The 12,855-nt window shown below is 40.1% G+C and overlaps 1 protein-coding gene across 1 annotated transcript in view; it reads right to left on the bottom strand.

The window, feature by feature from the left end:
- The window catches only part of LOC145456799 (sodium leak channel NALCN-like), a 40,949-nt gene extending 29,106 nt beyond the window's left edge, over positions 1-11,843 (bottom strand). The window contains exons 1-15 of the mRNA XM_080334925.1: positions 11,632-11,843; positions 11,399-11,572; positions 11,248-11,331; positions 6,714-6,934; positions 6,527-6,655; positions 5,834-5,973; positions 5,632-5,774; positions 5,454-5,558; positions 4,565-4,786; positions 3,639-3,854; positions 2,772-2,900; positions 2,147-2,242; positions 1,986-2,090; positions 1,045-1,130; positions 846-980 (exon numbers count right to left, since the gene is read on the bottom strand). Of these exons, the coding sequence (XP_080191051.1) occupies positions 846-980; positions 1,045-1,130; positions 1,986-2,090; positions 2,147-2,242; positions 2,772-2,900; positions 3,639-3,854; positions 4,565-4,786; positions 5,454-5,558; positions 5,632-5,774; positions 5,834-5,973; positions 6,527-6,655; positions 6,714-6,934; positions 11,248-11,331; positions 11,399-11,572; positions 11,632-11,670 (2,024 nt within the window). The 5' untranslated portion in view covers positions 11,671-11,843. The remainder of the gene's footprint in view (positions 1-845; positions 981-1,044; positions 1,131-1,985; positions 2,091-2,146; positions 2,243-2,771; positions 2,901-3,638; positions 3,855-4,564; positions 4,787-5,453; positions 5,559-5,631; positions 5,775-5,833; positions 5,974-6,526; positions 6,656-6,713; positions 6,935-11,247; positions 11,332-11,398; positions 11,573-11,631) is intronic.
- Between the last annotated feature and the right edge of the window lie 1,012 nt (positions 11,844-12,855).

The raw sequence follows: 12,855 nt of genomic DNA, 5'->3' as shown, positions 1-12,855 counted from the left end.
TTCCGCTTCGCTGAGGCTGGAGTGGAGAATTGTTTTGCGTAAGCGATTGTAGGATCTCTGGCAATCCAAAAGCTATCTTCCCGAGCGCAGAATTTACTGAATCTGGTCTTGATCGAAAGCTACTGTCGCACCGATTCCAAAAATATAAATTAATATATGATCAGGCTCGGAGAGTCGCAACGTGTCATCGTTATGGCCATTGTGTCGCGGTTATCCGATTGTTCTGAATAATGCACATTTCAGACGTTGAGGGTGATTTTCCGTCACAGACTGCAGCGTGACCATGTTTTTATTCGTATATTTGGAATCAGTGCGACAATAGCTTTCGATCAAGACCAGATTCAGTAATTTCTGCACTCTGGAAGATAACTTTTGGATTGCCAGAGATCCTACAATCGCTTACGCAAAACAATTCTCCACTCCAGCCTCAGCGAAGCGGAACGAAGCTGCAAAGTCGGTCGTTGCCGTTCCATGTTTACATTCCACAGCGATATTGTACTTTATAATGAATGGAAGAAGAAGAATAAAATGTACAGCAGACGTGAAATACACCATTTGGTTGTAAAAATCAAATTGGTTTTGAAAAAAATTGACCACATAATTTCCTGTCAAAATGAGAGAGAGAGAGAGAGAGAGAAATGGTATTCTTTTTCGCTTGCACCATCGAGATGCTTTGACGACGGAGATGCGATACGGCCTTTATAGTAAGGTCATCTTGTCTGCACCCCCGTCAGAAACCATCAGTTGAGTGTTAAGTCATCGAAGCGTTCACTGTTTACAGCTTGGTATTTTATTTAAACGTCGCCGCTCGCAACAGTATATAGAACAAGCAAACGGTAACTTACATCAACTTCGTGGAAGGCATGGTTGCGTCCAATTCACCCGATTCCATAAATTGTCTCATGTAGCTATCCCTGATGCATGGGACTTGAAATTCAGACGGCACTCTGTACGGTAAATTGACCGTTTGCGGCCGATTCCTGAACATAGATCAAACAATACGTTACGCTATCGTCAGTCCACCTGCTTCACGTTCAAATTTACGGAAAACGGCCAAAAACCGCAAGTCTCCACGGCAATTTCTGTTTTGTGTCGAAACTCTGCTTGCTATTTTTCTGTTGCTTGAATTTCTGTAATAACACACAAAATCTAATCGTGATGTAATCCATATCGAAAGAATCAAAAACATTGAAATCCCACAAATGTGCTTAGCTATGGACTGATGGAGGATGCAACGATTAGGTTCAGAGGCTAGTGGAAGTGAAGTCTCGAGTTAAAATTAGAGCGTCCCTTGACCAAATATTATTGCTTCAATTTTTTGAATATGCATGCTGTCGCATATAGCAGTAGTGGGAAACGTTCCCTGTATCTCATGGTGTATGAAAGGCGTAAAATCCCCAGCGGTCCAAATAGTTTTGTTCACGTTAAACAAAACATATGGTTTTCATATCTACCAGGGTAGGGAAACTCCTAGTGTGAAGGATGAAGGTTCTTTCCCTTGACGAGACATGAAATACGCACGCGAGCAACATTTTGCCTAGTGCCACAATGTTCCTCGCCCATTGGAGAAAGAGAGATCGAGTCTTTATTTTTATCCAGCCAAAATACATGAAAAACAGGCGACAACGATGGTGGTACAGTGAAAATGCATGCGCAGTATTCGGTATCAGATAGGAATGATCGATACGACCGTAAGGTCCACTAGTCTGATCACACCAGCATCAAACAGGTATACTTGACTCTATACAGTCAGGCTGTAAAAATGTTAGTTTAAAAAGGAAAAGAAAAAGTAAACGATGGTAGCAAACGATCAATGAAGCAATGTCTCGGCAAGGTAGGACAACAGCGTTAATATAACGACAAGAGGTGATCAAGCAGGTCTTTTTTGAATCTATTACAAGGCAATTCACGGCAACTGGCACTGAAGATATCGTTGTACACGATATCCAAATTGCCACCGCCTTCCACTAACTACTAAATCCAACCTTGACATTTTCTTCATATTCCAAATTGTCCAGGATCACAGCGACGAATAAACTGACCAGCACGGTAGTTGCAAAAAAGTGGTAAGCAATGAAATAGATGGTGACCTTGAAAACGAAATACTGACTAATGCCAGGCGACATGCACGGGCAACACAACGTACAAACGCCTGTAATACCCCGCCGACCGAGTCCATAACATCGTGCATCACATCAATCCATCCCTCTTGGGTTAGAATTTGAAACATGGACATGAACGCCTGTTAGAAGACATACTTAACTTATATAGTCATGTAAAGACCTTCTGTGACTATCAGCAAAAGTAAACCAATAAAATTTCCATGCACATCGATTTGATGGTGACCTATCTAGCGCAATGAACATCGAATTGTAGTGTCATAATCGGAAATATGGCTACGACTACACGTATTCTGATATTCAAATGACCACAAGTAGTCTGTGATGCAAATTAGTGAGATTAGAAATTTATCACAGAACTAATAATGCAAGAATACTTTCAAAAAATGTCCGGCATAAAGACGAAAACCAAGCAGTTTGAAAGTAGCCAAGCAAGTAGCTTCAAATTAGTTTAAAAATAGATCAAAATTATTTTGAAAATACGATATTCCTATTTCCAAAATTAGCGTATCATTGCGAAAGTCGATATCATGCCTCATTGAATATACACTGCACTGTATGGTTATGGTTTCCAAAATGACAGGCTAGCATCTGAAGTGGAATATAGCAATATTCAATCAAACTGGGACAAGTTTCTTGGAGATTACTCACCACTGGGAAGCTTTTGAAGTATAATGACTCCAGATGGCAAAACAACTGAAGGCTGAAGCAGGACATGACCACTATGATGCTGAATGTGAGTATTACCAGAGCTCCAATCTTTTTGGTCGGTCCCAAAATCTAGATGAAAGCATGCAAATAAGCATTTTCAGCATTTATCCAGTCATGACTACCCAAGCATTCTCTACTCTACCTCTACATCATTGGCCAATTAAGTAATGTTTTACGTCTAACTTATGTGCAGTTCGTCTTGACTTATCAAAATAAGTCTTAGAAGTTAGCAGAATCTTTGTCTTGGATGATTCTCACTAAGCAGCATAGACCTTAGAATCGTGATGGCAGTGACAGTAAATTGCGCTTTTTCAATATAGAAATGGAAAAAAGGCTACTATGCAACAGAGGTAACTTTATACTTGACCAATAGCAAATTTCCATTAGCATCGACCGGGATATCAAAACTGCTCAAGGCAGCCAGTAACTTCGTACTACTATTACTAAGATGAGTTTTCTGCCTGCACCAAGCAACCAGTTAGACTTTTAGACTACATCCACATCAACGTAGATTTTACTCTTTAAATTTGTCAATAAGGAAGCAGTTTTCAGATAAACTTGGGTCAATTTTATCAGCGAAATCCACACAACTGCACAGTGTACATAATGTAGCAAGTAACACTGTCATGGAATGCAGTTTTCAACATGCGCATATTTGTCCAATGTCCATCCACCATTCTGGAATACAGCGATAATAATCTACACCCTAATGTTCGACTAAAAACAGTGACTGCATTGAGCGCCTGTGTTTCTACTTGTAATTTTAAATTACAAAATCGGCATGATTAAGAGTAGGGAGCGGCCTACCTTGTACACGAACCCCTCCAAAGTTGGAGACAACTTCACTAATCTGATGATCCGCAAAATCGGCACACTTCGAAGAGGGTCGTAGTTGATAAACGCATTTATAGTGGTCGCCAACGCTAAAAATGCTTCGTACAGGTAGGTACAAAGGTATTCTTTGATTCCCATGCAACATATCTTCAGTGCCGCTTCCAGGTCGAACACGACCGTGAATATCAACTGAAATGTTCATCCGGTTTGATAAAACATGCGAAAATTCTACTGCCAATTTACCAAAACTGATATTTCCGTTTACTAATCATAAACTACTAATCATAATCATATCATTGTATATTCACTACCGCACTAATATGTCCTTGTATTCCTGATGAAGTTGTGCCCGACTCGAGCACAACTTTGCTCGAGTCGGGCACAACTTCATCAGGAATACAAGGACATATTAGTGCGGTAGTGAATATACAATAATAAATAAAACGGTACATTGCAAACAGGTAATGACAGAGCAGTTCTATACAGAACCAAAAAATTAGTTTAGCCATGAATATATCACAAATGCTGTCATATAACATTTCAAAATCTCATACAATACCGTGTGTATACTAGCTACTGGTACATCAGCAGCCAATGTTGGGATCAAGTCACTACCGCAAATTTTGACTTGAGTCAAGTAAGGTCATCTCAATTTTTCGAATTTTGAGTCAAATTTATCAAATATTTTCTATAGTGCCATCGGCCCCACAGCTTTGTGTGAGTGATGAAATCTTTGTAATGCGAATAGTCAGTCATAATCACATTTTCAGTTCAATCACCTTTAGCGAAAGTACCCGAAGATGAATTGCATAAAACTGTTTGTTGTTTCTTATGCTATGCATTGCATGCTATTGGTTATTGGAGTACTGAGGCATCTCGAATGGAATGAGATTTTATACCTCCGCAACACTGAAAACATCCCATAGTCGTTCTTTGTTCGGCAGCCGATTTCGCGGTTGAAACGCCAATATGAATACGTTCAGTATAATTGTGAACTGCATGGCAATATGGAAGTATCTCGACGATAAGCTTGCTTGCCAGGATTTGAAAATGCCCTTTTTCGCGTTCAAATCATCCGTTGCGACAAGTTTCCACGAATTTCCATCCGTGGATAATTCCAGCTATAACATACAGCATGCATCTAACCTTTGCAGATCGTAAATACATTGATGATACACATATAAGATACAAGCTAAGTACAGAAAGGCAAATTTCCAGTGAGTAGTACATTTTTGGGATTTAAATCTGGTGTAAAAAATAACATGTATAGTATACACATAGGCAGACTCAAGTTTACTGAAAATTGTGTGGATGTGATTTTACATCGAATGTTTACAAAATATATCACCTGTATTCACAAAAGGTCAATAAGCCTCCTTCCTAATGCATTTGCCAAGCTTAGATGACCGGGAAAATGCATCTTGCAAACGTGAAAGCAGTCACCTGTGATTAACTAATCAAAGTTTGTGTTTTTCTCCTTCCAATTTTGTTTTTCAAACTACTTGAATGCGTAATTTTGCGTACCTTACGTTTTCTACTTCTACTGCTAATTGATTAGATATATACAGAGTTACTTCTAGATGTACTTGAGTATCATCAATGACTGCTCTGCTAAATCACAAGTGGCTGAGAGCTGAGAGGGACTTTGAATTTGAAAAACAAAAAGACAAAATGAATTCAACACTCATTTGGTCTTGCTATCACATCTGCATATACCAATTACAAATCCAATATGCGATATAACATATCCACAGTTTACATGTCAAACAGCGAAATAAAACCATTCACCTGTGCTCTACCAAATGACTTGTTGTCGCCGGAATTTCCCCAAAGATTGTGTAACTTGATGCGTATTTCTGCAAATGCGTTGATAATAACAGCGATGAACACGTTCTAGGTAGATGAAATGGAGAATGCATGAGTGTGAAAATACTGGCACAAAGTCACATGAGTAACATAGTATTACCCGAACCAGCCATGCAAGTAAGAAGATAAGTGACATGAAGTACAGATAACCACGCCAATCTTCGTGACTATCAATACTCTTGTACATAAGAAACACCCATCCTTCTTGGCTTGCTGCCGAATACACAGTTTTCAGGCTGTAAGCTAAATAAGAAAGGAACTCGGAACCGAATCATTCATGAATATAAAATTAACACACAAACCTATGTTTTCAAAACTTCCATCCACATTTTCATACTTGTGCAGATGTATGCACTTGCAAACCATTGATTCGGGGCACATCGAGCTGTCGCTCTGTGAGCATGTAGTGTCTGGGATAGCCAGGTTACGCAGTGTAACATTTCTGAAATAATGTCAAATTTTGTTACCATGTCACCAACACAATGGACTGTACAAAATAGGATTAGGGATGTGTATTACAGGTAGTTAGAATGGACAAAAATCGAGTGCTGAAATGGCAATCTAGTAATGAATTAAAGGATTTAGGTGTGACAAAGTAAATGACGATCATGAGATGAGAGATATTTTTTCAACAATATCTCATCAGTTAAGAACTTTTGTTTCATCATGGGGATTTTCGGAACCCCTAATCGTGTTTTGGGATTATTGTGCAATACAACCATCTTCACAAGGTACTATATCATAGTTTTCTTTATGGTCGTACGGTCAGATATTTTCTTTTGTTTACAACGTGATGGAAAGCAGAACTCAAGTAGGCCTACTCAACAACAAATTTACTGGTTGACTCGGCCTAAGCCTCATTTTATATAATGATCAATAAAAACAGACACCAAGAAGCTAATACAGTGTTATAGTTATTCCACAAGTATCGCTGCGACTCTATTTAAAGATTTCAAATATGCCATTGCATGGGACTGTAGTACATGGATACATACTCTGGATCCGTGTCATTGGTAACGCAATGACAACCTATGTCTCCGAATAACTGCACGCCAACAATTCCATACAGCAAAATGAAAAATATCAAAAACAGCGTCACTCCTGCAATATGTTGACTGGCGCGACTGTCAAATTGAAATATCGGGATTAGCAATTAAAATGGAAAAAGTGATAGCAACATACATGACAATTGCCCGCATTTGTGCAGCAACTGAGGAGAGAAAATATCGAAAAGCGCGGATTATAACAAAGGCTCGTAGCGATCGGGAAGTTACTATCAGAGATATTTTCCAAAAGTCATCATCAGTGCTTTGAGTGACAAGATGCAGAAGAGAACTATTTTCCGTTTGAGTGGTATTACCAGATCCGAGAATATTACCAGAGATCCCATTCAGTTCAACGGCCTGTAAAATAGAAGTTGTTTTCAGAATTGTCTTGCAAAAGCAAGACCTGTGTTTGAGCACCACAATGATACATAGGCAGTATCCGACTGATTTTTTCCAGTAGTCATTGCAATAGGATTTGTAACTTAATACATAACCTATAATATTCAAGTTTCTAAACGTCATGTATGACTAGATGGTAAAAGCTCACATTCAATCTAATTCTCAGTGTTGTAAATGCGCAGACAGCTGAAAGTTACCAAATTAATGCGTGAGGAGGTAGGCCTATAGGCAGGGTTGCCATACCGTCCTTATTTCTAAGATTTGTCCTTATTTTGAAAGGCCAGGTCTTAGAAAACTGAACTGTCCTTATTTATAAGAAATGTCCTTATTTTCGAATTGCGTCCTTATTTTGTCTTATTTTCAGCAATTACAGAACTTCGATCGTTTTCCTCTGGTATCTTTGTTATTGTATTATATTATAAAAATATGCTTATTCTAAATATATGCTTTTGCGTCGAAATTCTGTGGCATCACAAATAAAAGGAACACCCTTGACGTACGTACACACCACAGGATTTGAATTCTAAGTGGTGAGATAGCTAGGGCAGTGTGTGGTACAGCCGTTTCGGCTGTGCCAAAGCTATCGGAGCGGACGTCATTTTAGCAGTAAACTGCAGTACCAGGTTTCTGCTGTAAAACTAGTAAAGCTATAAATCATTGATAAATTTATCTAAGCTATTGCACATATTGATAGTTTTGGCTGCTAATAAGGCTACATCTGAATAAAATGAGCAAGCATAAAAACTTTTTTCGTGACGTTTATCAGAGAGAATTCAAAGGTATGAAACGAAGCTTGAAGGGCGAGTGTTTCACACATATCAATATCTGCAATTGTGACATTAACCTGTAGGTCAGGGGTGTCAACATACGGCCCGCGACGCAATTCTGAAAGATGCCTGTGTTATCCAGCACATTTCTAACAAATATTGAATTTTTTAGTACGAATTACTTTCATTAAATAATCCCTCAATATAGAAAATATCGAGTATATGTTCATGTTCGTGGGCCCCATTATAACCATCCGACGTCGGTGTTGTGGTTTCACTATGGTAACCATTAGGAACAAGTTGCTGTCATTGATACCAATTCCGAGAAGGCAAAAAGTGCACATTGATTTCGCAGTTTAATGGGAAAATGGACCAAAAGTGATTATGTGCAGAAGTGAAAACGTCGGTTAGAAACCTGATTCGCGATATAATAATAATGAACCAAATTTAAAGGTCTGCGGTTACGGTTAAATCGTTTGTATTGCTCACAATGCATAGGCCTACCCATGACTATATTGTCAGATTACGAATAAAACAAGCAATCATCACAATATATGCCTAGACGTATGTCGTCGGTAAAGCCGCTGTTTTGACAGTACATATAACTATTCAGCCGGCCAATCATCGTATTTTATCCAATTCCATTGTTTGCGAATAGAGGTGTTAATACTTTGATAGTATATGGCAGTGGTTCCCAACGTGGGCGATATCGATCCCCAGGGGGCAATTTGGCGGTCTAGGGGGGCGAAAATGACGAAGGGGGCGAAAATGGACAATAGGGGCGACAGAGGTCGAAAATAGCGAAGGGGGCGATGACGCGGTAAAACGGCTATATTGGAGTCAAATCGGAGAAATGACCTTTTTTTTTTGCAAAAGTGTAAAATTCGACATCGAGCCGAAAAGTTGACTTTTTTTTTATTAGTCAACCCGCCGGTGATTACAGTTTGTATGCCCATTTTTCGGTTCACAAAATTAGGGGGGCGATGATCGGTGTTGAGCTTGAAAAGGGTGCGATGAGTCGAAAAAGGTTGTGAACCACTGGTATATGGTCAGGATTATTATGTTAATAACCTTGATATATGAATATTTAGGCGGAAAACAAGGACGTGGATTTTGAGGTAGCATTTTGGAATCATTAGACTGGTCCGGCCCGCGAGTGCTCTGAAGGTTTGAATCCGGCCCGCGATGCAATTTGAGTTTGACACCCCTGCTGTAGGCCATAAAAAAGACCGCTATTTCAACTCACATTAATACCCAAAAACACAAGAAGTGTGTCATAATGATTAATTTGTGCCCTGCTCATATTTTGCATAACGCAACAGAGAAGGGATCTCAGCGCCTCACACTTGACATCAAAACAATCGTATTCAAGATTTGTAGCCAACCAAGGAAAGGAAAGGACTTAGTGGAATCCCAGTCAAATCCCAGCTACAAGCAGTGACGTGCGGTCCAATGAGGCAGGTGAGGCAGTGTCTCACCTGTCGCCCGGACAAATAGGTGAAAATTGTGAAAACCCTCCATGAGTCGATGATTATTGATATTTTACATCGATGTTCATAATTATCTAAATTTGAACATTTTTTTCCACAACATCATCAATTTTCGTAATTATTATTCAAAAACACAGCGCGAAAGGAGAGTTGCGGCTCAGGTGAGGCACGGGCGGGTCGTGCCTCACCTGTGACATTGCAATTCATCATAAATAGCTCGAAATTCATAACAACTGGTATCAATCAAATGCTATCGTCACACTGATTCCGAAAATCCAAATATCAACAGTGCCAGACCACCAGAACCCCCTCGAAATCGCCAAGGAAGGTGACATTCGGCTTTATTACAAACAATGCCAGCGCAGAGAAACAATGGCCAGGTGAGGCACAAACGAATTTGCCTTATGCACTATTCGCTAACAATTGGACAATCGCAGCACAGTGAAACGCGCTATAGATTTCGGAATACAGAGTCTTCTTGACTGTCTTGTAGGAAATATATATAGTAGCGACGGCTAATACGTAATGCGGAGCAAATACATTCCCTTACCTATGTAGCTGTTATTTATTTTCCGTTAAATTGTGGTATGTGATAGCTACTTGCATAGGCTACATTGTCGTTGCTTTATGATTCGAATAATTTATACCGGTACTTGAAGAGATAATAATTATTATCCGTCTAAACTTGCGCATTACGCACAATAGCGACCAGTCCTACATATATTGTATAATGTGGAATTGCAACGGCTATCAGTGTGCAAAGAAAATGCTCTCTATACCCGCTGCTGTTATTATTATTCGCATTTTGGATCTCTTTATCAGGTAGGCTACTTTACGTGCGTGTGTGTTTGTGTCTGTGTGTGTGGGGGGGGGGGTCCGTGCCTCACCAGCCATGAACCTCACCGCACGTCACTGGCTACAAGCAGGGTTGTAACCAAGTCACAAGGCTCCGAGTCACAAGTCAATCTCACTTTTATAGTTTTGACTCGAGTCAAGTCGAGTCATTTTCAATTCACCACCGAGTCAAGTCCGAGTCCAAGTCATCGAGCAGAGGTTCGAGTCCGAGTCATGGTATTATGACTCGAGTCCGAGTCCAAGTCATTATGTTGACTGCTCAATTTCCAAGTAAAGTCTTGTTAAACCTGACTCTGTTTGGTGATATCGTATGGTTCGCGTTTATAATATACTAATTTTCCTCCCTTTTAACAGTTTCCGGTCGCTTTTTCCAAGTACCAGTACCAATAGACGAAGTCCCAATATGGTGGTTACTTTACTATTCTTCGAAATCACAATTAAATGTCGGTCTCGGCCGTCTGAGTCTCGAGTCATATGACTTGGTTCGAGTCATGCGCAATGACTCGAGTCCAAGTCGAGTCAATACACAGATTGACTCGAGTCGAGTCGAGTGATTTCCGCATTTTGAGAAAATGACTCGAGTCAAGTCGAGTCATCAGAAAATCGTGACTCGAGTCTGACTCGAGTCGAGTCATGACTCGAGTCATCACAACCCTGGCTACAAGTAAAGATAAACCTAGACCTTAGCTGTCGTGACATCTGGGAAGCACCTTCTAATAACAAGGAGTTGCTGGAGCAGATTGTTTCTGGCAAAAAGTATGGAATATGATACGACACATCTCTTATAAATACAATGTATGTTCAGAAACGCATTTTAATGCTAATCTAATTTTTCGACTGTCCTTATTTTTGGGTCCATGTCGATGGCAACCCTGCCTATAAGCCTAATCAGAATCAGTTCATTAATAATTTTATCAAGATAGGAATGCGTCGAAACGAATTGGATTAGCCTTTGAAATCCGAAACCCGCCTGGGTCTGGGCGAAGTAAATAAGAGGCGTGAACACCGACCGGGTGGAAAGAAATAAGGGATAACAGTAAACGACTAGCGGTGAAAAAGAATTAAGCTGGTATCTTAATACTGGACGGAGTCTCGCGCGCGCGTAGTCAGTGAAGTATATAGGCCTATAAATCGCATTGAGGACTTCCAATTAGCAAACCTGCAATATTATGGACATCCACAATGACACATTATCCATAGCATCAAGAACGGCATCTTTACCTCTGTACGGGCGGTCGTGTTTCTGACAAAGAAAGTGATGTTAGAATTATTAGTATTCAGATAGTCACAAGCACAATTGATATATTTACCCAACGAAGGTACATCTTTAAAGTCATTTCCAACAGAAAAGCTAACCCAACCGAAATATCCAAGAACATTGTCAGCTCATCCAGCACTGGGTAATTGGCTCTGGTTTCGGGAGTATTCAGACATAGTGACACGAAACTCACAATGGAGCATGCAACGACAACTCTTCTTGAAGTCTAAGGTACGTAACGCGGCATTTACGCATTGCGAAAGTTGGTTAGATCCCTAGCGTTACCTCGTCATCGATCCAATGATCTGCCAGGTTGTCAGCCATTTCAATACAAGTCTTGATCAACGTTATCGCGATCCGTTCTATTCTATTCCCGACCCATCGCCATCATTCAAAAGCAATTTGCACAACGAAGATTCGAAAGCAAAAGATTAGCCTACTAAATGCCAAATGTGTGAGAAATATATACGACAATAAGCACGCAACACGAGACTAAACCCTTTTCTTTTATATTAGCAGCTAAATTGTGACCATTAATCGTTACGTATTCAAGATCGGAATATCAGGTAGCAGCCACTCACTGATTGCAACAAGAATGTCGAACCCCCGACCATCAAGTTAATCGCTGTATTTGTCTATTTGCTAGGCTCTACCAAAACCAAACACCTCGAGGTTCGCCTCACATATGCAATGAAGTTCTGTACCTCCAAGAATCTCTTCACATACACAATTGTAACTTCGTGTGCACACTCGAATCGCGCGATTTACCTGCGATGTGATCCATAGTGCCGTTTTCTTCGCACAGTGGACTTTTTCAGATTCGACGGTAAAACATCGAGATATCGATTTTTCTAGTATTGATCAATCCTCTGAGGAATTAGAACGAAACGAACAAGAGATAGATATCCTTACGCCTTTTCGTAGTAGTTCGAATACGAACGCAGTGTTGCTTTATGGTCGCGCGGCCGTAAACCAAACTTTACGCTGATTGGTCGAGAAACAATGGCCATGGATACGGCGCAACAACGGAGGACGCTGCATTTATCTAAGCCTAGTTGACACTACATTATATTCCTATAGCCATGTAAACTGTATAAAAACGACAAGATTACTGATAAATGTCTATTTGTTCATCAATAACAGAATTATTAGGAAAGGAAATAAAACATTTAGTAACATATACTAAAATATAATGCCGAAATACTGCTGTGTTTATAAAGGCAGTGCCACCAATGGGGAAGAACAGATCTTTCCATTCATTTCCTTCCAATGCAAAGGACAGGAAGGCTTGGGAATGCAGGGTAAGAAGGCAGGACTTCCAGTCCACTTCCACAAGCTTATCATTTGCTCCACATCGTCGACCTCACTGCAGTTGCAGTGACTTAAAAAGCCCAGAAATCACAGTGAGCCGAGCTACAAGTCGGCAGCAAAAGATCCGATCAATCGCGAGCGAGTGCAGGAGGGAGTGGAAAGAATGTCTAAGACCAGAACAAATGCATTGATCAGTTC

The sequence above is a fragment of the Botryllus schlosseri genome, chromosome 15 (assembly GCF_051294905.1).
Source record: "Botryllus schlosseri isolate E-star chromosome 15, Bs_hap1, whole genome shotgun sequence".
In the NCBI taxonomy this organism is placed as follows: Eukaryota; Metazoa; Chordata; class Ascidiacea; order Stolidobranchia; family Styelidae; genus Botryllus; species Botryllus schlosseri.
The sequence above is the reverse complement of the archived record's forward strand: the minus strand, read 5'-3'. Positions and strand labels throughout refer to the sequence as shown.